This window comes from Aotus nancymaae, unplaced genomic scaffold (assembly GCF_030222135.1).
Source record: "Aotus nancymaae isolate 86718 unplaced genomic scaffold, 86718_ANA_hifiasm-v0.15.2.pri h1tg000057l, whole genome shotgun sequence".
Lineage (NCBI taxonomy): Eukaryota > Metazoa > Chordata > Mammalia > Primates > Aotidae > Aotus > Aotus nancymaae.
The window spans coordinates 30,738,313-30,765,723 of record NW_026988471.1 but is presented as its reverse complement, the minus strand read 5'-3'; the positions used below and the strand labels follow the sequence as shown (position 1 = coordinate 30,765,723).

Here is a 27,411-nt window from a genome sequence, read left to right as displayed (position 1 = left end):
ATTTATTTGTTTAGTTATTTTCTTTTTTTTCTTTCTCTCTCGCTCTCGTCTATTTTCTCTTTCCATCTCTCTTTTCCTCTCTCTTCCTGTTTTTTATTCTCTCTATCTTCTTTATTTCTGAGATGGGGTCTCACTCTGTGTCCCAGGCTGGAGTGCAGTGGTACAATCATACTCATTGCAGTCTCAACTTCCTGGGCTCCAGCAATCCCCCTGCCTCAGCCTCCTGCTTAGCTAGGACTACAGATGCATCCACCATGTCCAGCTAATTTTGTCTTTTCTTTAAACATCTTTTTTTTCCTTCACGTTTTGGGTTTGAAAGTTGTATATCCTATTTCTGTAGAGGTTACCTTGAAAGTTTAACATGTACATTTTCTAAAGCTAATCAGCATCTTACCACCCCCACCCCTGCAAACAATACAGGGACTTTAAAAGACTTTGACTTTATTTTTTCTTTCTTCCTTTTTTTTTTTTTTGAGATAGAGTCTTGCTCTGTAACCCAGGCTGAAGTGTAGTGGTGCAATCCCTACTCACTGCAACCTCCACCTCTCAGGCTCAAGCAATTCTCCTGCCACAGTCTTTCCAGTAGTTAGGATTACAGGTGCCTGGCCCCACGCCCTGCTAATTTTTGTATTTTTAGTGGAGACGAGTTTCACCTTGTTGGTCAGGCTGGTCTTGAACTACTGACCTTAGGTGATTTGCCCTCAGCCTCCGAAAGTGCTGGATTATAGGCGTGAGCCACTGCGTGAGATCACCAAGTCCCTTGGTCATTCTCTTCATTGGATATTTTGAACCAGAGGTCTTTTTGGTTCTCACTTTAGCCCGTTTCTCATTCTGAGTGCTTTCAGAGTCACTCTCTGATAGGGTGTGAACCTGAATGGGTTCATAGTGTTCAGGTGCTCTAATTATTGTCTTTTCTTATGGGTCAGGACTGCTGTGTTGTCTTTGCCTGATGTAGACTTGTACAGGAGCAGGGGACTGGGAGGACCCAGACTGCAAATCTATTGTGGAAGTAGGACTCTTGGAAGCTTGAGTATGGATTTTAGCTTCCTTTGTGATGGTGACATAGGTCTTCTCCATGTAATGGGTCTATCACTTTCATGATACTTTGACATTTGGGGTCTTTTCCTAGTTCACAGCCTAAAGCCAAGGTGCAACCGAATCTCACCATGGCCTTCAGGAGTGCTTACAAGATGGAGCTGTGGATAGATCAGAAGATAAGACCCCAAAGTGGTCTGTAATTTATGATGGCAGTTAAATCCTGAACATCGGCCACACTGCAGGCGGATGGGGTACTTTAGGACTAGACCTGAAGCTAGAGGTGGAGGCACATCGGCGGGTATTTGACTCCTTAAGAGTTTTGCTGCTATTTTTAGCTGCAACTCTTGTTGCAACTGGAGCTGTTCTGAGAAGTCACTCTGGGGAAGATAATTTGGCTTGAGGGAGTGTTGGGACTCAAAAATCCTTGTTTGGGAATCACTCTGTGAGTTCTCATTTTCTTCCATTGGAACAAGATCTTCTCTGTTGTAAAATATGCTTATGGAAGACTCTGACTTTACCAGGACAGGAAGCTGGCCCCCTGCACATGCGACAGACATATGCTGAATTACTTCTTGGGATATACCACTGAACACTGAGTTAGTTTTCTTTATTTCCACTCTCTTCCCAGAGTATTGCTATATTATGGAAAATGTGGAGCCACGTGTCCACATTTTTAAGGCCATTGACCTATGCCTCTGAAGTAGTGTTTGACCACTGAAGACTGAGAAATGTTAACTGGACCCTTCTCTGGCAGCCTCTGGGAAGCTTCCATCAGTTCAGCTGGAATCCCAAATAAATGCTGAATAGACTGACAGGTATCTGCAGTGGCTTTTTCTGCTAGAGATGTTTGAGAACAAAGCTTCCTTTCCATAGTGGTCCCTAAAACATTCCCCAGCGTTAGCATAGTGGAGAGATATTTTCTTGGTAGTCGCTGCCTCCAGGCATGACTCTCCCAGATGTTGTGTTGTCTGCCCAGGAAAGACTTGAGGGATTTTTGAACCCCTGATTCTGCCTGGAATGTCCTAGATAGTGATCTCCAGCTTTGTGACAGATGTCTCTGAAGTGAGCTCTCTAGCTCGTCCATTTGCGTCCTCTTAGTTTTCTGTTTAGATATTACATCCACTCCTGGTATCTCAGGACGTGGGTTTTCCACAATGTTAGCTCTCTTATCGGAACTTTGATTATGAAGGGCCAAGGGAAGAGTTAAATATTGCATCATAGTAGGGTCTAGATAGGTCTCTTCATGCTGCAAAATATCTGTCCCAAGGTTTTTTACATCCAAAGCTCTTGATACTCTCTGTATCCTAGAATCCCAAAGTCCTCCTAATTCAGATGCTGTTTTGACAGAACTTGAAATAAGCGAGGTTGAAAAGCTTTGTAGGAATCTAGAGAAGTAAGTCCTCACTTGTAACTCTTCCGATGTTAACTTCTTACAGTCCCTATTCTGACACACCTGTCCTGGATTCAAATCCTCAGATTCCATAAACTTTAGGAGGCTCTATTTTTATCACTGTAGATTTCACAGCCTGAAGTCCTTGTTGATCAGTCAATATTGTATGTTCCTTAAATGGAGATGTTTGCTGTGAGGTTAATTCTTCAGATTTCACTTGAATATGTGGCCTTAGAGTTGATTCTACAGGTACTATCAGTTCTTGAAGATGTGGCCTTGGAAGTAAATTCACAGAATTTATTGATTCAATTCCTGATTCTAGGGCTGCTCCTATTGGTTCTACAATCTGAGGAATCAGTCCTGGTGCTAATTCCTCAGATTTTACAATTTGAAGGGGTGGCTCTGGGATTAACAGTTTTTACAATTTGAAACCCTGTCAGTTCCATTGTTGCCACAATCTGGTGTTTTGGTTTTGTGATTAATTTCTTAGATTTCACATCTTGTAACTATGGCCCTGAGGGCAGCTCTGAAGGTCTCACCTCTTGCAGTTTTGGAGTCAACTCAATATATTCTACCACTTGAGGGGTTAACCTTGGTATTGTCATAGACTTTACAACTTGAAATGGTGGTCCAGGGGTCCCTTTTTCAGACTGAACAACTTTTGGAACATCTACAAGGGTTACCTCTTCAGACTGAGCAACGTGAAGCTGTGTCCTTGCAGATTCTGTGACTTGATCCAGTGGTTCTGGACTAATCCTCGTAAATTCTACAATTTGATCCAGTGGTCCTGAGGTTGTCCCTGGAGATTTCATACTTTGATTCTTTGACTTTGTTAGCCCCATTGATACCTCCCTGTGCTGCCATGCCTCAGAGGTGAGCTCTGCAGATTCTTCATGTCCTATAACGACTTGTTTGCTTCATGGGCACCTCTAAAGATTCTTCAATTTGCAGCCATTGCTTATTGTTCAGATTTACAGATTCTGGGACTTGATGTCCTAACCCTAATATTATCTCTGAAGATCCCACATGATGTTGTGGTTTGGGAGTTAATTCCAAAGTTTTCTCCACCTGCACCCCTGACTCAGAAGTCAACTCCACAGATTCAGGAACCTGATGTCCTAACCCAGGTGTCATTCCTGAAGCAGAATCTGGGATGTGATGTAATGACTTTGGAATCAATACCACAGATTCTTCCCTTTGCAATCTTTTCTGAGAGATCACCTCCATAGGTTCTAAGTCTTGAGGACAGAGCCTTGGGGATCTCTCTGCAAATCCAGGGGCTTGACTTGTTGGCTTTGGGGTCATTCCAAAGAATTCATTTGCTTGTATCCTTGCCTCAGTGGTCAACCCCATAGCTTTTGTAAAGTAATGCTTGAATTCAGTGGCTTTATATATAACTCCTCCAAATCCTTATCTTGGGGCCGTGGCTGAGAGAGCATTTCCATAGTTTCTAGGATTTGGTGGCTTTTCTCTGGAGTTAATCCTAAGAATTTTGACCCTTGATCCCTTAGCATTGGAGTCAGATCAACAAATTTTGGTACTTGAAGATCTGGCTGCAGCAGCATGCCTAAAGATTTCATGGCTCTGCCTGTTAGCTTTGGGGTCAACCCCACAGATTTCTCTATAGGATCTGTGCCTTTATGTGCCAATCCTTGCGCCATTTCTGAAAATTCTGTGGCATGATAAATTGGTATTGAAATCAAATTTGCAGATTTAGGGACTGGATACTTTGGCTGTGGGATCATCTCTGCATATTTTGCAAACTGGTGCCCTGGTTTAGGGATTATTTCAGAGGATGCCATGATTTGATCATTTATTCTTGGAGTTTGCTCCCCATATATCACTGTTTGAAGCAGTGGCCCTAGTGCTAATTCCACAGATTTTATAGTTAGCTGCAGAGACACTGAAGACAATTTCACATGTTTTACACTTTGCAGCTTTGGCTCGAGTAAACTCCAAAGATTTCACACCTTGTTGCTGTGATTCTGGAGACAAATTTGAAAATCTGACACTAGTCAACAATGGTCCTGATGAGAACTTCCTAGTTGGTTCTGGTGCCAACACCATTGATTTCACATCTTGCCATCCTGAAGTCAACTCCTGATAATGTGTACCTTGCTGTTGGGCCTCTGGTGTCAGCTCCATAGGTTTTATATATTGAAAACATGGCTTTGGTGCAAAGGCCACAGATTTAATGCATTGTGACCTAAAGCATGATGTCAAAGAATTTACACTTTGAGGTTGTGGCCATAGAGTTGACTTCACAGATTTCACATCTTGAGAACATGGCTCTGATACGAATAGCACAGATCTTACATTATGCTGCCGGAGTTGTGAATGCAATTCCTCAGAATTCATACCTTGAGGATATGGTTCTGGTTTTAACACAGATTTCCTACCTTGAGGATATGGTTCTGGTTTTAATGCCACAGCTTTTGCTTTTTGAAAACATGGCTCTAGTGTAAATACCTCATATTTTAAGTCCGGTAGCTCAGAGGCTGAAATCATTTTTGCAGTATTTGCATCATAAAGCAATGGCTGCTTATTTATGTCCACAGACTTTACATCTTTAAGCAGTGGCTCTGGTAAAAATACCTCAGATTTTGTACCATTTATCTGAGGACCCAAAGTGAATGCAGGTTCCACAGCTTGCTGTGAGCCAAGGCGATTCCCCAAAAGTTGGACTCCTTGAAACTTAGTCCCTGGAGTTAACTCAGAAGATTTCACACCTTGCAAGTGTGGTCTGGGATTGAACAGAATAGATTTTGTACCTTGAGATTCTGACCCAGGGTTCAATCCAGAGGGCTTCATGTCTCGTATCTGTGGCCCTGGATTCAAGTTGATAGAATTTATGCATTGAAATTCTGACTCTGAATTCAACTTAGAAGAATTCATACCTTGCAGCTGTGGGCCAGAGTTGAACTCCTTTGGTGTTATATCTTGAAACTTTGTCCCTGAAGTCAGTTCACATTTTACATCTTGTAAATGTTGCACAGAGTTGAACACAACAGATTTTATACTTTGAAGCTCTGGCCCTGGATGCAATTCAGATTTCATAACTTGAAATTTTGACCCTGATTTTACCCCTTGCAAGTGTGGCTCAAGTTTGCACTCCATAGAATTTACACATTGTAACTTTAGCCCTGGATTCAACTCAGAAGAATTCACACACTGCACCTGTGGCCCAGAGTTGCATTCCATAGGTGCTACATGTAGAAACTTTGACCCTGGAGTCAAATCAGATTTTAAATCTTGCAAATGTGGTCTAGGGTTGAAGATCATAGATGTATTGCTTTGAATTTCTGTCCCTGGGTTCAATTCAGAATACTTCATGCCTTGAAGTTTTGAAACTGAAGTTAATTCAGGAGATTTCATACCTTGTAAATATGGCTCTGTGTTGTACCCAATAGAACTTACACACTGAGCTTGTGGCTGTGGAATGAATGCAGAATTCACACCTTGCAAATGTAGCCCTGGGCTGCACCCAACAGAATTTGCACACTGAAGTTTTGGCCCTGGAATGGGTGCAGAGGAATTTATACCTTGCAAGTGCAGCCCAAGATTGCACCCAATAAAATTTACACACGGAAGTGGTGGCTCTGGAGTGGATGCAGAAGAATTCACACCTTGCAAATATGACCCAGGGCTGCACCCATTAGGATTAACACACTGAAGTTTGGGCCCTAGAATGGATGTGGAAGAATTCACACTTTGTGGATCTGGCCTAGAATTATACTCAATAGAATTTATACACTGAAGTGGTGGCTCTGGAATGGATGCAGAAGAATTAATATCTTGCAAGTTTGACCCAGAGTTCAACCCATTAGAACTTATGCACTGAAGTTTAGGGCCTGGAATTGATGCAGAAGAATTTACACCTTGCAAAGATGGCCCACGGTTGCACCCAATAGAATTTGCACACTGAGATGGTGGCTCTGGAATGGATGCAGAAGAATTCAGATCTTGCAAATGTGGTCCAAGGCAGAACATCTTAGATTTCATACCTTGAAGCTCAGGTCCAGGATTCAACTTGGCAGATTTTATTCCTTGCAACTGTGGCCCAGGGTTGAAATCTAAAGATTGTATACTTTGAAGCCTTGTTCCAAAGTGCAACTCAGATTTCACACCTTGCAACTGTTCCTGAAGATTGAATTTCATAGATTTTACATCTTAAAGCTTTGTCTCCGTACATAATTCTGAAGGTTTTCTATGTTGCAAATGTGGCCCATGATCGAACACCGTAAATTTAACACTTTGAAGGTCTGGCCATGGATTCAATGTATGAGATTTCTCATCTTGCTGCTGCTTTTCAGTATTGAACTCAGAAGGTGCCACACTGTGAATCTTTGATTCCAAGACCAACTTAGAGAGTTCTGCAACCTGCAATTCTGGGTCACGGTTGCCTTCTGTAGAGTTCACTGTCTGAAGCTTTATCAACCCAGATTTCATATCTTGCAACTTTGCTCCAGGATTGAACTCTATAGATTTCACATCTTGATGTATCTCTGGTGTCAACATAAATAATTTTCTATCTTGTAACTGTGAGGTTGGGTTTAACCCCAAAGATGTCCTATCCTGTACCTTTGTACCTAGAGACAATTCAAAAGATTTTACATCTTGCTGCATTGGCCTAGGCATGAACCCCACAGATTTCACTTTCTGAAACTTTTTCGCTGGGATCTCTTCAGAAGATTTCATACCTTGCAATTGTGATTCAGAACTGAACTCCTTAGATTTTACGTCTTGAAGCTCTGTCCCCTTGATTGAGTTACAATATTTCATATCTTGCCACTGTGGGCCTGAGTTGACCTCCACAGAATCCCCACCTTGAAGCTTTGTCTCTAAGGTTAACTGAGAAGATGTCACACCTTATAACTTTAGAGCATGGTTGTATTCTACAGATTTTACATCATGATAGTTTGTTTCTTGAATCAACTCAGAGTATTTTTCACCTTGTATCTGTTGTCCAGAATTGAAATACATTGATTTCATACTTTGAAGCCTTGTCCCTGAGATTACCTCAGAAGATTTTATATCTTGAAAGTGTTGTCCAGAACTGAGCTTCACAGATTTTACATCTTGAAGCTTTATACCCATGATCAGATCAGAAGATTTTATATCTTGTAACTGTGGGCCTGATTCCAGCTCTACAGATTTCACACCTGGAGACTTCCTCCCCAGGGTCAAATCAGAGTTCTCACTTTGTAACTTTGGACTAGGTTTGAAGTCTACAGATTTCACACCCTGAAGCTTCACCCCTGGAATCATTTCAGAAGATTTCACACTCTGTAAATGTGGTTCAGAACTGAAATCCATAGATTTAATGTCTTGAAGCTTTATACCCATGATCAACCTAGAAGATTTTAAATCTTGCAACTGTGGGCCTGAGTTGGATTCCACTAATTTCACTTCTTGAAGCTTTGTCTTTGATATTGACTCAGAAGATTTCACTCCTTGCAATTGTGGCCCAGGTTTGAAGTCTGTAGATTTGACACCTTGAATCTTGGTCTTCATGGTCAAATCAGAATGTGGGATATTTTTCAACTGTGAGCTGGGGTTTAACTCTATAAACTTCATGTCTTGGGACTTTGGGTTCAACTTAGAAGATTTGACACATTGCCACTGTGGCCCAGAGCTAAACTCCTTAGATTTCATACCTGTAAGCGTTGTTCGATGAGCCAACTCAGATGATTTCGTGCTTTTCAAGTGTAGTAAGAAGTTGAGTGCTGCAGTTTTATCACTTTGTGATTGTAGCTCTTCACTTAATACTCCAGATTTCACCCCTGAAAACTGTGGCTCTTTTGTAAACACTAGAGACTTCACATCTTGCAGCTGTGTTCTTGGATATGCCTCCAAGGGTTTCACTTTGTGCAGCTGTGGTCTTGGGGTCAACTCAGAAGATTTCACATCTTGCAAATGAAGCCCAGGTTTGAATGCCATAGACTTTATATCACGGAGCTTTGATGTTGAAATTGGGCCACATAATTTCACACTTCTGAACTGTAACCCAAATTTCAAATCAATAGTTTTGAACCCTGGCAACTGATGTTCCTGGAGTGATGTCAAAGGTGGTACACTTTGGAGCTTTGGCCTTGGAGTCAGCTCAGATGACTTGACATCTCTTAATTGTATTGAAGGTTTCAATTCTACAGGTGTGACAGCTCGATACTGTGAACCACATTTTAGCATAGATTTCATACCTCGGAACTCAGGTACTGGTATCCACTGCACAGATTTCACACTTCCAAGCTGTGAGTCTTGATTTAACTCCACAGATTTTACCCCTTGAAGATGTGGCTCTGAGGTTGATGCCAGAATTTTCCCTTTCAGCAACCACGGTCCTTGGGATGACTTAGGAGTTTTCACAAATTGCAACTGTGGCCCATAGTTAAACTCCACAGGCTTTGCACCTTGAATTTTTGGCCCTAGAATCAATTCAGATGATTTTACATCTCCTGACTCTATGGAGGATTTCAACTCTGCAGGTTTGACACCTCGAGATTGTGAACCAAGATTCAGCCCTCCAGTTTTTACATCTTGGAACTCAGGTCCTGGTATCCACTGCACAGATTCTGCACTTCCAAGCTGTGAGTCTTGGTTTAACTCCACAGTTTTCACACCTTGAAGTTGTGGTTCTGAGCTTGATGCTGCAATTTTCCTTTTTTGCAGCTGTGGTCCTTGAGACAACTCAGGAGCTTTCACACAGTGCAACTCTGACCAAGGTTAAACTCCATAGATGTTGCACTTTGAAATTTTGTCCCTAGAGGTAGTTGAGATGACTTTACACCTCCTGATTCTATGGAAGATTTCAGCTCTGCAGGTTTGACAACTCAAGATTGTGAACCAAGATTTAACCCTATAGTTTTTACACCTTGAAACTCAGGTCCTGGTATCCACTGCACAGATTTCACACTTCCAAGCTGTGAGTCTTGGTTTAACTCCACAGTTTTCAAACCTTGAAGTTGTGGCTCTGAGCTTGATGCCAAAATTTTCCCTTTTTGTAGTTGTGGTCCAGCAGACAACTCAGAGGTTTTTACACACTGCAACTGTGTCCCAAGGTTAAACTCCATAGGTTTTGCACCTTGAAGTTTTGGTGCTTGAACCAATTTAGATGCTATCATATCTCCCAACTGCATGGAAAGTTTCAACTCTGCAGGTTTGACACTTTGAGATTGTGGCCCAAGATTTAATCCTACAGATTTTACACTTTGGAACTCAGGTCTTGTTATCCACTGAACAGATTTCATTCTTTCAAGCTCTGGCTCTTTAATTCCACAATTTTCACACGTTGAAGCTGTGGCTTTGCAGTTGAGCCCAAGGGTTTCGCTTGTTGCAACTGTGGTCCTGGAGTCAATTTGGGAGATTTCAGACTTTGGTTCATGTTTTAACTCTTTAGCTTTTACATCTTGCATATTTGGTTCTGGAGTCAATTCAGATGATTTTATACCTTTCGACTGTAGGTCAGACTTGAGGTCTACAGATTTTATACCTTCAGATTTTGACTCTGGAATTAACTCCAAGCCATTGTACCTTCTGACTCAGACCCTCTCTTTACTTGCTCAAAATTCACACATTGCTGCTCTGGTGAGTTTACAGATACCTGACCATCCTGTTCCAGCTCAAGGGTTAAATCCACAGGTTTTACTTCTTCAAACTCTTGTCCTCTGGTTACATTCACAGATTGTACTACCAGTCTTTTCTGCCGTGGGGCAAACTCTATAGATTTTATACATTGCAAATGTGGATCTTGAGCCTCCTTTATAGATTTTAAACTTTGAAGCTTTAAACATAGAGTAATCTCCACAAATTTCATATCTTGCATTTGTGGGACTGAATTCAGTTCCTCAGGTTTCATACTTTGTAGCTGAGGCCTTTGAAGCATCTCCATAGATTTAACCCCTTGAAGCAACGTCTCTGGTGCAAAAGCCATAGACTTCTCACCTTGCCTCTTTAGCCCAAATTTTAATTTCACAGCTTTCATATCATGCAGCTGTGTACCTGGGGCCAACTCCTCAGTCTTAACATCTTGAATTCTTGAACCTGGAGTCAACTCCACAGATTTTACACCTTGAAGCTCTGAATCAGGGATGAATTCCACAGCTCTGACATCTTCTCTCTGTGACCCTAAGGTTATCGCCACAGATTTCTCACCTTCCAGCTGTGGACTTGGAGATATTTCCATAGATTTCATCCCTTCCAGGCATGGTCCTGGAGTTAAGGTCACAGATTTCATATCTTCTAACTGTGACCCTGAGGTCAGCAACTCAGATTGGAGCTTTGAGCCTGGGGTTACCTCCTCAAGTTTTACAACTCCTGCCTGTGGCTCTGGGGTGAACATCATAGATTTGACATCTTCCAGTTCTGGCTCTGGTGTTAACTGCCTAGTTTTCATAACTCCCAAATGTGGTCCTGGGATTAATTCCACAGATTTCTTATCTTCTAGCTGTGGCTCTGGGGTTAGCTTTTCAGATTTGAAACCTTGAAGTTTTAAGACTGGGCTCTCCTCCACAGGATTTGCATCTTGGAACTGTGGTCCTTGTATCAATCCAGAAGATACCGTACCTTGTAACTGTGGTTTTCTGGTCAACTCAGAATGATTTACAATGAGCAACTGTGGCCTCAGAGTCAACTCCACGGATTCTGCACCTGGCATTTGTGTCTCTGAGACTAATTTACTCGAAACTTCAACTTCAAGGCTTGGCACTTGATTGCCTACTACATATTTTACATCTTGAAACACTGGCTCTGGTACTAACAACTCAGGCTTAACCCTTTGCCCCTCTGGCCCTGGAGCCATTGGCAGACGTTGTACCCCTTGCATCTTTGGCCCTGGGGTCAACTCTAAAAATTGTACACATTGTAGCTGTGGCCCTGAGTTTAACTCTAAGGATTTCACACCCTGAGATTGAGTTCCTGGTACTAAATCAAAAATTTTGACATCTCATAGCTGCAGCTCTGGGTTAAACCCTTCCTGTTTCATTCTTTGAGTTCCTTGAGACATCTTTGCTAATGTGGAATCTTGCAGCCCTAACTCTGGAACCACCACTACAGAATTCACACTATGAAACACTGATCCTGGAGTTTGATCCCCAAATTTGACACCTTGCAGCTTTGGCCTTGAAGTCAATTCAGAAAATTTGAGATATTGCTGCCAAGGCCCTAGGTTTACTTCCTCAGATTTCACACTTTGAAATGGTAGTTCTGAGGTCAGTTTCGCAGATTTCATGCTGTGAAACTGTGATCCTTCAGTAGACAGAAAAGATTACATGTCTTCAACATGTGACCCTTGGCTTAACTGCAAAAATGACTCTGGTATGAAACTTAGAGATTTTATATCTTCAGGCTGAGCTCCTGGTGTCATCTGCATATGTTTGAAACCTTGGTGCTTTGACCCTGGGATCAAATCAGAAAATTTGACATCTTGCAAGCCTAGTCCTGGGTTTAGTTCCACAAATTTCACACCTTGAGGTTGTGGTTCTGGAGTCAGCTGTACAAATTTGACACTTTGAGGTGTTAGGTCTGGGATAAAATCTGATGATTTCATGTCCTGAACTGGGGAATCTGAGGTCAGTTCATCAGATTTCGCACCATAATGTAGGGGTCGTGAGATTAAATTGACAGGTTTTTCTCCTTGAAGAAGTGGCTCTGGAAATATCTTTGAAAATCTGACACTTTGTAACTGTGGCCCTGGGGTCAATCCAGAAGATTTGACACTTGGCTGACATGGGCCTAGATTTAAATCCACAGATTTTACATCTTGGAGCTCTGCCCTCTTAGCCACATCCTCCAATGGCATACTTTGTAGCGGTAGCTCTAGTATCATCTCCTCTGATTCTACCACTCCTGTAGTTGACTGTTGGATTAAATTCACATGTTGCACATCTTGCAACTGTGACTCTAGATCCAACTGTATAGACTTTCCTCCCTGGACCTGTGGCCCTGGGGTGAGGTCCGTAACATGGTTTTGGTTCTGTAATCAACTTTTTAGATCCTATCACTAATGGAGATGAGTCACTGGTTAACTCTGCAGATTTCAAGTTTTGCAGTAGTGGCTCTGATTTCTCATTTCATGCCTGGTCCTGGAGTCAACTCCATAACTCCTGTTTCAGAATATGGTGGTACTGGGATAACCCCGTGGGTCTTATCAACTTGCAATGCCAACCCCACAGTTTCTGTGTCTTTATATTCGGATGTGGAGGGTGTTACAACTCAGTAACTTCTGAACATGGCCCTAGATTGCAATGAACAAACTTCGTATCATGGGGCTGTGGCTCTGTGGTCAACACCTCTGATTTCACACTTTGTATCTCTGATCCTGGAATCAAATCCAGAGATTCTTTTGTTGTGTGTTGTGATACTGGAGTTTCCCCCATTGCTTTTCCAAGTTGGTGCATTGTCTTAAGAGTGTCTTGGAATGACATTGAGCTCATCTCCACAGATTCTGAAGTTTGGCTCAGTGGCCCTGGGGTAGTTCCTAAAGATGGTTGGGTTGACCCAATAGATTTTGCCACTTGGTGGCAAGTGTCAAAGGTCAACTTTGCTTCTTTTCCTTGATATCCTGGCTCTGAGATAATCTCTAAAGATTCTGAGGCTTGACGCCATGAGGTCAATCTTTCAGGCTCTGTGGCTTGATGATTTGGTTTGGGGCTCATCTCTGCAGCTTTTACTGCCTGAAGTTGTGTCCCTTTGGTCAATTCCCCATATTTCATACCTTGCACGTGTGTCTCAGTAATTAACCTCGAGGCTACATTCTACCATTTGAGGAGTTTTCACATCTTCAAGCAATAGTACTGGAGCTATCTTCTCCAATACTATCTGACATCTTGTAACCGTGGCTTTGGGGCCAAGTCCACAGATTTTGTGTCTTCCGTTGGTGGTCTTAGTGTCAACTCCACAGTGTTTATATCTTGAAACTCTGGTGGTAGGACCAGGTGAACAGATCTTCTACCTTGCAACTGTGAACCTGGGGTCAAACTCCTAGATTCTGTAACATTTGGCTGTGCTGGTGGAATTATCCCCATGGAATCCATGGCTTGTAATAGTGCTACTGGAGTTACTTTCACATAATCCATGACTTGAAGTAATGGTGCTGAGATCATTTCCGATGATTTTGTGTCTTGACATATTGGCCCTGGAATAGTCTTTCCTTGTTCTGTGACTTGACTTTGTAATCCTGAGGTCATGCCAACTGATTCCATGACTTTATGCTATGGCTCTGGCATATTTCCACAGTTTTCAAAACTGCACGTGTGGCCTTAGATTCATCTTTTCTGGTTTTGTGACTTGATGGTTTAATAATGTGTTCATCTTCACTGAATCTATGGCTTGATGTTGTGGTGTTGGAGTTGTTCCCACTGATTCTATGTGTGGATGTGATTTGTTAATCATCCCTATAGAATCCATAACTTGAAGGAGTGCTACAGGAGTTACTTTCTTATTATCTGTGACACAAGATATTATTCAGTAATCTTGTGGCCATCCTCTCTGATTCCACAACTTGGTGCTTTGGCCTTGGGGCTGCCTCCATTGACTGAATGACTTGATTTGGTGGTTTGGGGGTTATGCTCACTGTTTTCATAGTTTCCATTGGTTTCACAACTTGACTTGGCAGCTGTGGGATCAAACCCACAGATTCTGAATGTGATTCTGGGATCATCCCCATTGAATCTATTACCCGAAGTAATGCCAATGGAGTTATCTTTATGCTGTCCTTGACTTGATATGGTAGACTTGGTGTCAAATCCATATTAGTCACTTGTGTCTTGTGCTGCTGTATCCTTTTTTCTGGAAAACCTATGACCCTCTTCTCTATACTAAGCTCTAGTATGTGTTTTGGCTCTTTCTTCAGTAAAGCGGTTTCCTGTTGAATTACATTAACTCCTAAACTTCTTGGAGGTAGAAGGCCCACTGATGTAAGTAAAGGCTTGGATCCAAGGATTTGGGGGCCATCCCCAGGTTGTAACTTCTTACCTGAGATACGTGACTGTGAAAGTTTTGTTTCTGTGCTATTTGTTCCAGATACCACTTTAGCATTCACATGAAGATGAAATGATGGATGGTCTGGGGAATTTTTGCTAATATTTTGCTCAGTGTTTTGATGAATGGGCATAGATAACTGAGTTTGGAGTTTATTTGATTCAGTAACTCCTCCTTGTACTTCAGTTAAATAATTGAGCATCGCCCATGATATCCTCATAGGTAAAGGTACTGTTTGTTGCCGCAAAGCGAAAACCTTCTCAGACATATGTCCTTCTAGCTCCCTTCTAACCGAAGGAGAGAGCTTGAATGGAGCCCACCTTGGAAGTTGTGGTCTCTCCTTAGAAACAGAATTTGGCTCATGGTCTGATGTCAAATGACTCTTGCTCCTTCTCTCATCTTTATTTCTCCTTTTTTGTTTGCAGATATTTAGAGGCTCAGAAATAGAGTTGATAAAAGAGCTCTGAGATTGTAAGGGTGAAAGCTCTGTCAAATTCTGAAAAAGTTTTGATTTCTGGGGCTCTGATAGCTGAAAAGGAGGCAGGGTTGTGCCTTGGTTCCTGAACACAAGTGACTGCTTTTCGTGGGAAATATGTAAACTATGACTCTGGTATTCCCAAGTTGTTCCTTCAGAAAAGACAAGAAGATGAGACAGACTGGAGTTACTGCATGAAGATCTAAAGGAGATGCTGTGGTCAGTAGAATGTGTTGCTTTCTTACAGTCACAACAGCATAGAACAGTCTTCTGAGTCACAAGAACAGAGGAGGTAAAGGAAGAAATTGTATCCTGTGGTTCAGGCAAATCCTGTTCCATAAGCCTTGACCCAAGAAATAAAGAGAAATGTATCAGTTTGCATTGAAATAGGAAAAGGAAAACAGTGGCCATTTCAAATGTGAAATATTTTTGGCCTGAAGGAGAATTGGAAAAAAAAAGTTTCTTTCCCCAACATCAGTTACTATAGAAAGAATTCCTCCACCAGGACAAAGGGAGGAAACTGTTCCCATTCCACCCAGAAATGACCCTTCCACCAATTTGAACCCTGAACTTCCTCCACAGACAAAATGAACTCTCTCCCTCCCTCCTTCTTCCACTTCCTTCCTCCTTTTTAAAACCTCTACCACCTTCAGTCCTCACCCAAAAACTACAATGCCTGACCTTGTGCTTTCCAGGTGTTGGAAGATCTGTTGAAGACTCCGCGTCATTGACCAGAGTATATATTCCTGGGTCCAGTCCCCAGGGAGTTCTGAAACACTGGATGCAACACTGTATGTCAATGTAATTGAAGTCTCATTAAAATACCAGTAAGGAGAACAGTAAGAGAGATTTAACTTAGAAAAGAGAAAGCTATCATAGTGAAGGAAGTAAAACAGGGTACCATGTACTTTACTTCTAACTTTCACAGAGTTTATCAGTAGAATTGGCTGAAGACAGGCTTTACTCACCACGTCAGGTTAGCTTCAGTGCAAGCCATCCTGAGGGTTTCTTCCCACTGTGGATCTGGGAGAAGAGGTGAAGAATCTATCAGCATCATGACTATGAACATCATTTCATCCAACTCCCTCTTTTTGCAAATAAGGAAATAAAGATGAAGTTATACCCAAAATCATGAAGCTAATTAGTGGTAGATCTCAGAATTAACCCATCTCAAGACTTTTCAAGAAGCTTGCTGCCTTCATCATACAGTAGATGTAAGCTATATACATTGGGAAGAATAGGAATAATCATAGTAATAAGCAGTGGGAGTAGGGGAAAGAGAGGCCATGATACATATCTTTTTCTCCAAAAGAGTCTATCCAGTATCTATGGTGGGAGAAAAAAGAGGGAAACTTCCCTCACCAAATTCTTGGTAGTTACGCTTTGTCCATTCTAAAATCTCATCAAGTTTCCTTCCCAATACCTTGGGATTTGAACAAAAGGAGCTGAGGAGAAGAAGCATGAGGAAAGGAACCATGGAGCTGTATACATACAGCTCTTTTTTTTTTTTCTAATCTTATGATAGATTAACATACATCTCTTTAGACATGGAGATGCTAGAAAGAAGAAACACTTCTTCCATTTACATCCTCTTTTTCAACCTCCCTCCACCTGCTATTTAAGGTTAGAGTCATAAGGAAGATTCATAATTGGTCTATCATTAACCTTGAACTGAAGAGTAAAGGATAGAAACTTTCTGACCTGTTAATTTCTGGATCTTTTTCCATCTATGGTGCTTTGAAGTCTAGAGAAGCACAAAAAGAAAAGAGAAAATCAGATTCTGTTCTAGGTTAGAAACTTTATTGGCAGCACATCTCACCTTTTAGATATCAGATATTGGTACATCTCATGTATCCCACATTGATAGAGTTGGCACCCATAACCATATGTAAATACTGTAACAAACATAAATGTCAGGAAATATAGAGGATAGTGATTAACTTCCTAAGACAGAAGGGAAGAATTACTCAAGAAGTTGTATTTGTACTGGAGTTTAAAGAATCAGCACAAGACTTTTAGGTGAAGAAAGAGTATTTCAGGCAAGTGGGAACATCACTGAGATCAGCATGTCATGATTGTCAGGTTCACTTTTGCTAAGTGGTGGAAGATGCTAGGCTGACAAGGTAGATGGAAGCCAGGTTATGCCTAATGGTAAAATTTTAATTTTATTCTATAGTTGGAAAACTCCCGGGATTTTTGCAAAGTGCTCCAGATCATTTTAAAGTCAGTAATGACATTTGTTACCATTTCAAATAAAATAATTTTTTTTTTTTGAGACAGAGTTTTGCTCTGCCACCCAGGCTGGAGTGCAGTGGTGTGATCTCAGCTCACTGCAACTTTCACCTCCTGGGTTCAAGCGATTCTCCTGCTGCAGCCTCCTAAGCAGCAGGGATTACAGGCATGTGGCACCACACCTGTCTAATTTTTGTATTTTTTGTAGAGATGGGGTTTCACCACATTGGCCAGGCTGGTCTTGAACTACTGACCTCTGGTGATCCACCTGCCTCGGCCTCCCAAAGTGTTAGCTGGGATTACAGGCATGAACCACCACTCCTGGCCCAGCAACCTTTTAAATGCCAAATAAAGCTTCTCAAAAAAGAGTAAGGGAAATTGTTAGAGGCCAAAAATAAGGAAAAAAGTGAAAAACATGAGTGGAAAATCATCTGATACTTCAATGCCCTACATCATTTGTAGCATCAGTCAGAAGGGATTTGGGTTAACAAGTAGGAGCAAAAGACAAGGCCCATATGAAGTGTGTATTTGGAATTGAGGCCCTGGGAAAAAGTCAGAATTCTCAAAGCGCTACATGTTTAGTGGAAAAGTGGCTAGGAAAAAATCTGACCAACATGAGAAAATTTGTACTCTAGATAGGAAAAAGAAAAAAAACCTTCTTTGAGAATTTTAACTATGAGTCTATCCTCATACTGGCTTGGCATTCTATTTAAACCCACTGTGTAGCCAGGAAGCCTGAAATTGAAAATAAATGTGGAGTGAACCTGGGCTAGTAATGCTTTATGGTAAAAAATGAAAATGAATGTAAATCTCTTTGGAAATTAAAAAGAAGTAGAAGTGGTCAGGTGCAGTGGCTCATGACTATAATCTGGCATTTTTGGGAGACTGAGGCAGGTGGATCCCTGTGCCTAGGAGTTTCAGACCAGCCTGGGCAACATGTGAGACCCTGTCTGTACCAAAAATAAAAAATAATTTAAAAAAATTAGCTAGGGTGGCCAGGCACAGTGCCTCATGCCTGTAATCCCAGCACTTTGGGAGGCTGAGGCAGACAGATCACTTGGGGGCGGGAGTTCCAGACCAGCCTGGCCAACATGGTAAAGCCCTGTCTCTACTAAAAATACAAAAATTAGCCAGGCATGGTGGCATATGCCTGTAATCCCAACTACTCAGGAGGTTGAGGCAGGAGAATCACTTGAACCCAGGAGGTGGAGGTTGCAGTGAGCCAAGATCATGACACTGCACCCCAGCCTGGGCAACAGAGCAAGACTGTCTCAAAAAAAAAAAAAAAGCAAAAAAAAAAAAAAAAAAACAGCTTGATGTGGTAGTGTATGCCTGTGGTCCCAGATACTTGGGTGCTGAGGTAGGAGGATCTCTTGAGCCGAGGAGGTCAAGGCTGCAGTGAGTGCAGTGAGCTGGGATCCTGCCACTGCACTCTACAGCCTGAGTGACACAGCAAGACCCTGTGAAAGAAAGAAAGAGAGAGAGAGAAAGAGAGAAGAGGAGGAAGAAGAAAACAGTTTGAATAACTATACATTAATGAATGCCAAAACATAGTTGAATTCCTAGAAAAAAAATTGGATACCAAAATTGGGCAAAAAGTGATAGATCATTTCAGTAGACCAGTAAGTATGAAAGCAATTGAAATGGTAATCAGACATTCTTCAGCAGACATAAAAAAATAATTCAGCAAGAATTCTGAATACCAGAACGACTTACAAATATCAATAGCATGTCTCTACTACAGTAAAAACTATAAAAAATTATTTAAAAAAAGATACTCTTCACAATAGCAATAAAAAAAGATAAAAGTATCAAGGTATTAAGTAAACCAAGCATACGGAAGACTTCCATGTAGAAAACTGTAAAATTCCAATAAATGACAGAAGATGATCAGAATAAATGGAGATATAGTCCAAGTTCTTGGCTGGAATAACTTGAAATTATGAAGATGTTGTTACTCCCCAAATTAAATTTTTTATTTTGAGACAATCTTGCTCTGCCACCCAGGCTGGAGTGCAATGGCTCAATCTAAGTTCACAGCAACCTCTGCCTCCCGGGGTCAAATGATTCACATGCCTCAGTCTCCCAGGGAAGCTGGGATTATGGGCATGCATCATCATGCCCCGCTAATTTTTTGTAGAGATAAGGTTTCACCATGTTGACCAGGCTGGTCTCAAACTCCTGACCTCAAGTGATCTGCCCGCCTCAGTCTCCCAAAGTGCTGGGATTATAGGCATAAGCCACCATGCCTGGCCTCTCAAAATTTTTTTAATCCAGTATAAGAGCCTCCCACATTCAAATAGAACCTCAAAATGACAAATCTACCACTCCTAACCTCAGGTAACTGCAACAAAAGTTGCCTTCACACTGAGAAGTTCAGGGGTCTGGGGTGAAGTCTCTGGGAAGCCGTAACCACAGGCTTTCTTCTGTATCTTTGGCAGGTCAAGTTCACATTATCTGGGTTGTCCCAAAAAATCTTCAAGCCATGAATTTAAAATTCTCCTGGACTGATGGTGCCATAGTCAAAAGTAAATGAAATACTCTCTGAAGAAAATCTTCATCCTAGGCTTCAAAATCCCCACAAATATTGTATTTTATTAAATTTAAGATGCTACTGATTATAAAACATAGCATCAATTTATTTACTAGTAGAATGAAAAAAATACAGTCAATTAAATTATTAAGTACCATCAATTGTAAGACATACCCCAGTTTCAGAAATGTTAACTATCAAAAAATAAGCACGAGCACAGAAACAACCTGCAAAGATGTCAGGTATTAGAATTATCAGATGTAGATTAGAAATCCCCTGTGCATATTATATTTAAATAAATAAAATACAAGTATAAATAAATCTGTAAGAAACAGAAGCCCATAAAAAGTGATCTAGCAGATTTGAAGAAAGAATCAAATCTTACTTCCAGAAATTAATAAGAATGCAAAGTACTGAAATGGATGGACTTACTAGCATTGATAAAATATTTCTGAATAAAGAATGGATATGTACATATATTTAAGTCTGAGTAGTAACCACTAAAAGAATAGAAAGAGAGTTCTTAACTTTCAAAGTAGTAGAAGGAAAAAAATGGAAAGAAAAAAAGTACCAGTTTGGGATTTCAATTTGTAGTAATGGTTGGAACCCTTCAAATGAAAACAACAAGAAAAGTTGAATGAATATCTGTTTTAAAATATCTATTTAAAGCCATTTGAGACATATCAAGGGATCAAAAACCAGAGGAGCCAAGATCCCAGAGAAAAAGGAAGTGGAGAGAAATAAGCCCAGCTAAATTGAAATTTCACAGTTTTATGGGGATAGATGAACAAAACAATGAGTTGAGGGCCCCTAATATCCCAGACTTTCATTTGAGACCCCCAAAGGGCTATACTTAGGAATAAGAATAAACCAAGAATCAACCTTAAATAAACCAGGCTCAAAAATGGAAGCTCAGCCTCTGATAAATTCAATCCTTTATTGGATTGAGATGACCCTAATCTAAGTGACTGCCAGAAGCTAAAATAGCTCTACTCTGCAGGCAAGTAACTTTATCCAGAACCTTGAATTTTCTCCTCAAATTTATATATAAACTTTTTGGTATTAAATAAAAAATTGCCATGCTTACTGAAAGACAAGATGGAATAATTGAAGAATAAGAGATAAACATGGGGAATAAAAACAAATTCATAGGCAATCCAGATATTGGAGTAATAAAACATGGTTTTTAAAATATATGTGCTTTAAATATACAAGAAATTAGATGACAAGATGGAGAATTTTGGCCAAGAACTAAAAACTAAAAACTTTAAAAAAATCTAATGGAAATTGTAGAACAGAAGAAATAAAGAATCCAGAGAGAAGAAATAAAGTACAGATTAGACACAACTGAAGAAATGTCTGAAGAAAATATCCATAATGAAGCATGGAAAGAAAATAAGATATAAGAGCCAATAGACATATCGGTCACAGTAATAGGAGTTTCAGAAGGAAAGGGGAGACAGAATAGGAGTCCCACACAGAAGGGCAAGCAGAAACAATATTTGAAAGTTAAAAGTCCAGGGAGCAAGACGTGTTATGAAGCAGTATGAAGACAAAGAAAACGTAAACTTAAGTACATTACAGAATGTTGAATACCAACACAATGAATCTTAACAGACAAAATTAAAAGATTCATCATATTCAAAGGAAGAATAAGATAAATAGTTTATATCTTTTAGAAATATTGGAAGCCGGAAAACAATAGAATAACATCCTTTAATGTGCTAAAAGAAAATAAGTGCCTACCTAGATTTTTTTTTTCCTTTTAGAAACCAGGTCTCTATTGCCCAAGTTGCAGTGCAGTGGCACAGTCATAGCTCAGTGTAACCTCAAACTCCTAGGCTCAAGCAATCATCCTGTCTCAGGCTTCTGAGTAGCTAGGATTACGGGTGCATACCACCACACTGAGCCTTTTTTTTTAGAGGTGGGATCTTACTGTATTTCCCAGACTAGTCTCAAACTGCTGGCCTCAAGTGATCCTCCTGTCTTGGCTTCTCAAAGTGCAGGGATTACAGGCATGAACTATAGCACATGGCACTTGTAATTAGACTTTTATACTTAGCAATACTACCCTTCAAAATATAAGGCAAAATAGAGAAATTTTCAGTCAAAGGAAAGCAAACTATTTATAGTATGCCTAATTGGTCTGCCTAGAACTTTCAAAACAATGTTGAATAGAAGTAGTGAAAACAGGATTTTTCCCAAGAATGCAAAGGTTTTTCAACATAAGAAAATAAATCACTGTAATATACCATATTAATAACAAAGAAGAAAACAACTCACATGATCATATATATTGATGCAGAAAAAAGCATTTGACATAATCCAACAATGATTTATGATAAAACACACAACCAAATAGGAATGGAAGGAGACTTCATTAGCATGATAAAGGACATTGCAATGAACCCAATGTTTATGTCCCCCCAAAATTCATATGTTGAAATCTTCACCCTCAATGTAATGTATTAGTAGATGGGGCCTTTGGAAAGTGATTAGGTCATAAGGGGTTGCCCTCTTGAATGAGATTAGTGTCTTTACAAAAAATTCCCCAGAGGACTGAGCATGGTGGCTCACACCTGTAATCCCAGAACTTTGGGAAGCTGAGGCAGGTGGATCATTTAAGGCCAGGAGTTTGAGACCAGCCTGGCCAACATGGCAAAACCCTGTCTTTACTAAAAATACAAAAACTAGCCAGGCATGGTGGGACATGCCTGTAATCCCAGCTATGCAAGTGGCTGAGGCACAAGAATTGCTTGAACCCAGGAGGAGGAGGTTACAGTGAGCTGAGATCATGTCACTGCACTCCAGCCTGGGTAACAGAGTGAGACTCTGTCTCAAAAAAAATAATAAAATAAAAAATATATTATAGAGATATCGCTCACTCTTTCCACCATGTAAAAACACAGTGAGAAGTTGGCTGTCTGCAATCCAGAAGAAGTGTCTCACCAGAATCTGACCATGCTGGCACCCCAATCTTGGACTTCCCAGACTCCAGAGCTGTGAGAAAACAGTTTCTGTTGTTTATAAGCCACCCAGTTTATGACATTTTATTATAGAAACCTGAATGGACTAAGATAGAAATTGGTACCAAGAAGTGAGGGTACTGCTTCAACAAACACCAAAAAAATGCATAATGAGTAGAGGGTGGAAGCGTTTTGAAATGCATGTGAGAAAAAGCCTACATTGCCATCAATGAACTATTAAGGGTGATGCTGCTGAGGGCTCAGGAAGAAAAGAGGAGAGTTGTAGAGAAAGCTTCTATCTTCTTAGAGAATATCTAAGTAATCACAAACAGAATATTCGTAGAAATATGCACAGTAAAGGCCATTCTGACAAGGTCTCAGAGAGAAATAAGGAACATATTATTGGAAACAGAAATGGTGATCCTTTAAAGTAGTGAAGAACTTAGCTCAATTCTGTTCATGTTCTAGTGTTCTATGGAAAGTAGAACTTGTGAGTCATACAACTGGATATTTAGCTAATGAGATTCCTAAGTAAAATTTTGAAGAAGTGCCTTGGTTCTCCTGTTTATAGTAAAATGTGAGAAGAGAGAATTGACTTGAAGATGGAATTATTGAGCAAAAAAGAACTAGAATTTAAGGATTTGAAAAATTCTCAGTATATTCGTATTGCCCCAAAAAAAAAAAAATTAGAAAATGTATTCAAAGAGAACACTAAAGGTGTGGCCAAGTGACCCTTTAATAAGGGGATCGGTATATGTGTGAAACATAGATTAATCAGTCACCACAGCAGGAAACTGCCAGGTTGAACTGAAGAAGCAGGAGATGGGAGGGAATGAGGGAAGGCTGTTGGTCTTCTGGAATTTTACAGTTCAGGACCATAGAGCTCTTCAGCCACAAACATACACTATTCTTGAAGACAAGGGAAGAGTAACCTGGAAGGCAATTCAGAGATCATCGGAGCTGCCACCTCAGTTTTGAAAAGGGAGACTATTGTCTCACTTTGAACATGTTAGACAACCTCTACCCAAAGCTGTATGGGCAGGGCTGCCTGGCAAAGCCCTGGGGGTGGAACTCCTGCCCAGTAGAGACACTAGAGCAGGTCCTTCACCCAGTGAGTCTAGAAGTCAGGACCACTGCCCCAGTGAAGCCTCATCTGTTTAAAATTGTACAGAAATTCTAACCAGAGCAATTAGGCAAGAAAAAGCCATCCAAATTAGAAAGGAATAAGTAAAACTGTGTTCACAGAAGACATATCTTAAATACAGAATATCTGAAAGAAACCAGACAAAACTTATATTTACTGGCAGCTGATAAAAAAAAAAGAAAGAAAAAAAAAATAAAAAGAAACCAGAAGAAACCAATTAGAGCTAATAAAAGCAACTCCATTTTTAGCATCCAAAACAATAAAATACTTGGGAATAAATTTAATCAAGGAGGTGCAATTTGTACACTGGAAAGTACAAAGCATTGTTGAAAAACTAAAGAAGACCTAAATAAATGGAAAGACATCCCTTGTTCATGGATTGGAACATTTAATATTGTTAAAATAGCAATATTCCCCAAAGCAATCTTCAGAGTCAGTATAATCCCTATCAAAATCTCAATAGCCTTTTTGACAGAAATGAAAAAACTAGTCATAAAATTCATATGGAATTACAAGTGTCCCTGAATAGTCAAAATAATCTTGAAAAAGAACAAAATTGGAGGACTCATACTTCCTGATCTTAAAACTTACAAAGCTGTAGTAATCAAAACAGTGTGGTACTGGCATAAGGATAAACATATAGATCTATGAAATTGAGTCTAGAAATAAATCCTTATATCTACAAATCAATTGATTTTCTATAAGAGTAACAAGACCATTCAATAGGAAAAAAATAGTCTCTTCAACAAATGGTGCTTGGACAATTAGACAGCCACATGCAAAAGAATGAAGTTGCATTCTTAATTCACACCATCTACAAAAATTAATTCAAAATGACTCAAAGACTGAAATATAAGAGCTATAAAACTCTCTGAAGAAAACAGGATTGTGACAGTTAATTTCATGTCAACTTGGCTAAGCTATGTGCCCAGTTGTTTGTTCAAAAGCTAGTCTAGGTGCTGTTGTGAAAGTAGTTTTCAGATGTGCTTAACATTTAGAATTAGTACACCTTAAAGCAGATTAATGTCCATTATGTGGGTGGGCATCATCCAGTCAGTTGAAGGCCTGAAGAGCAGTGACTGAGGTTTCCTGAAGAGGAAGGAATTCTGCCTCAAGACTGCAATGGGAAATCCTTGCCTGAGTTTCTAGCCAGGCCTACACTGATTTTGGACTCAAGACTGTAACATCAACTCTTATCTGAGTTTCTGGTATGTCCTAAGGATTTCTGACTGTTAAACCCTGACAATTTTGTGAGTCAATTTCTTTCTTTCTTTTTTTTTTCCCCATAGGTCAGAATTTATTTCATACCATCTCATTTATAGCATTTTTAAGTACAACATTCTGCCCAACATCATTTACACTTGAAAACAGAAAAGCACAACTTGGTAAGGCACCAGCTTACGATAGTCAGGAGAGAAGGCCTTGCTCCCGCTTTGGCTTGTGTCACACCTGGGTAGTTTAGTCTGTCAAGCAAAGAACAAGGTTATAAAAGGTCCATTTATACATACATGGTAACAAGAGATAGCAAACAGTTCTGAAGTATGCTGTGTGTTTAAACTATAATGGTGGTCTACACTTGTAGTTCAGCCAAGGTGGCATTCTCTAAAGCAAAATTCTTAGAAAATCTTCTCTGCAATACCAAGCTGCAAGTTTAACAATTTTTGAGCTTTGAAGCAAACCAATTTTATATTTAACTCAAACACATACTTTAAAAACATTTTCGGCCCCCAACCCTATGTTCACAAAGAAATAAAAATGGAGGAAAATCTCAACTATAATCGTACCTTTACTATTCTATAAAATGCAGCAACATATATTAAAAACTGTTGCACTTAAAGGTCAACCCACTAGATGTTTAACACTAATAGTCCAAGCTGTTATCAACCCCAGCTAAAATTCAACTGTTCGTATAAAGCTTTCAGAACTGGGCCACACAGGCGTTCTTCACTAAGCACTTTCCACTCGAGGCCTATAGGCAGGAGGTGTGGAAGGCCCCTCCAGGGTGACCAACTGCAGCCCCATACGCTGTCACATGCATAAAACTTCTTTCAAGTTTTGTGTTCTATCTTAAAAATGAATTTGCATTATACTCCATGCCATTTACTTTAATATAAAAATAATGTTTCAAATCACTTACCAGTTAAATAACTCATCTTCCCTCCCACACCTCTGGACACCAGACAGGCGGAGCCCAGCCTAAACCAGGCAGGGCAAGATGAGACTATATTCAATTAGGTCTATTTTAAACATTTCCACAAATAATTTTCCTCCTTCAGGTTGTAACTAAATGCTTCAGGAAACTACAACTGACATCAATTCCAATGTGTTGAATAATCAATAGTTAACATTCTATGTATTTTAGTTGTTTAAAGATTAATCTTTTGTTAAACAAAGAAATTTGTTAATTTTATTTACTAAGAGGAATAAATGGAACCCTAACCTACAGTATAACCTGATCTTTTTTTCTATTGAAAAACACAAACTGGATATCTTTTTAATATAAAAAAGAACACAAAACCCACAGAAAAATAAAACACTTCTACCTAACGGGCTTTACAGAGATTTCTCTCATTAGTTATGGAAGTGACTTCGGTGGCTCTGTCTCACTCACTGCAACTCAGTGTGTTCAGGCTGCCGTGTGACATGTCAGAGGCATTCCTACCAGAGTAAAAGCTACTCTCCTGAGGTGGCACTTTTTTCTCCAGAAGATTCAGCCCTAAAAGCTGCCACCTTGAAGGATGTATTTCACCGTCACAGGAAGCAGCCAAGCATGGGGGCCATGGTCCCAGCATGCACCTGGCCGACCACACACACCGCCCCTCAGGAGCCCTCGGAGTCCACTGGCCTCTGCTGCTACTGCCCTGAAGCCATCTGTGGCTTTCACTGGTTGTTTTAACAGGTTTCAAGATATGTTCATTTCATTTTTTGTTTAGTTTTAAGATGTCCTCAAAAATATATATATTAAGATAGACCTAAAAGCATACTCTGAATAAAAAAGATGTTGGTTCACAAAAGTGTCAACAAGAAGAGGAAGCCAAGCTTCCCTAGCATGTGTTTTTGTGGCCATGCTTTTCCCCATTAACTGTGTTAAGAGTCTGACCTCTGTGAGGCTACTGTTATCAACAACAAATACAGCCACACAGACCTGTGTGTCTGCGTGCATGTGTGTGCATGGCTGTGCACACAGAGAAGTACATCTTGGCTGACTTAAGAAAAAATTATCTGTTTCCTGTCCCACAAACATTTGCTGTTGGCCTTTCAAAAGTATTCACCTCCCTGCCGAAGCAACAGCTTGAATATGGAAGTTTAAAAACAATCCAGGTAGGTGCTCCCGGGTGCCCTCGCTACCTAGGATTGAGGCAGCTTGGTGCCTGTGTTACAGTACCAAAAGCAAATGTCACATTCTGATCTCCACAGGAATCACTCCCTAAAACACGAGAAATACTGACTAACACTTCCTTTCCTCTGCACAGCACTCTATGTTCATACAGTGTCAACACAACTGGTCTAAGACAGAAAACTCCCCATAAGCAAGTTTCCTTTTTTGTCTACACAGTGCAATATAGTCATGGGATGTTTTTTGTTGGTTGTTTTTAAATAATAAGAAACTGGGTATTAGCAAATGACAAAAGTGACTGTTTTGAGGTTTTGTAGGCA

The 27,411-nt window shown here is 40.3% G+C and overlaps 1 protein-coding gene across 1 annotated transcript; it reads right to left on the bottom strand.

Moving 5' to 3' along the window:
* Positions 1 to 188: 188 nt before the first annotated feature.
* Positions 189 to 26,917, bottom strand: LOC105733212 (uncharacterized). Its single transcript, XM_064363775.1, is given in 24 exon segments — positions 189 to 1,043; positions 1,046 to 1,738; positions 1,741 to 2,521; positions 2,523 to 2,841; positions 2,843 to 3,334; positions 3,336 to 3,810; positions 3,813 to 4,375; positions 4,377 to 5,915; positions 6,252 to 9,144; positions 9,147 to 9,698; positions 9,701 to 9,801; positions 9,803 to 9,950; positions 9,953 to 12,390; positions 12,392 to 12,493; positions 12,495 to 12,633; positions 12,636 to 13,173; positions 13,175 to 13,240; positions 13,243 to 13,675; positions 13,677 to 13,882; positions 13,884 to 15,229; positions 15,562 to 15,656; positions 15,848 to 15,902; positions 16,545 to 16,623; positions 26,855 to 26,917. Coding segments are annotated over 24 exon segments (14,526 nt in total). The 3' UTR covers positions 189 to 633.
* Positions 26,918 to 27,411: the final 494 nt, after the last annotated feature.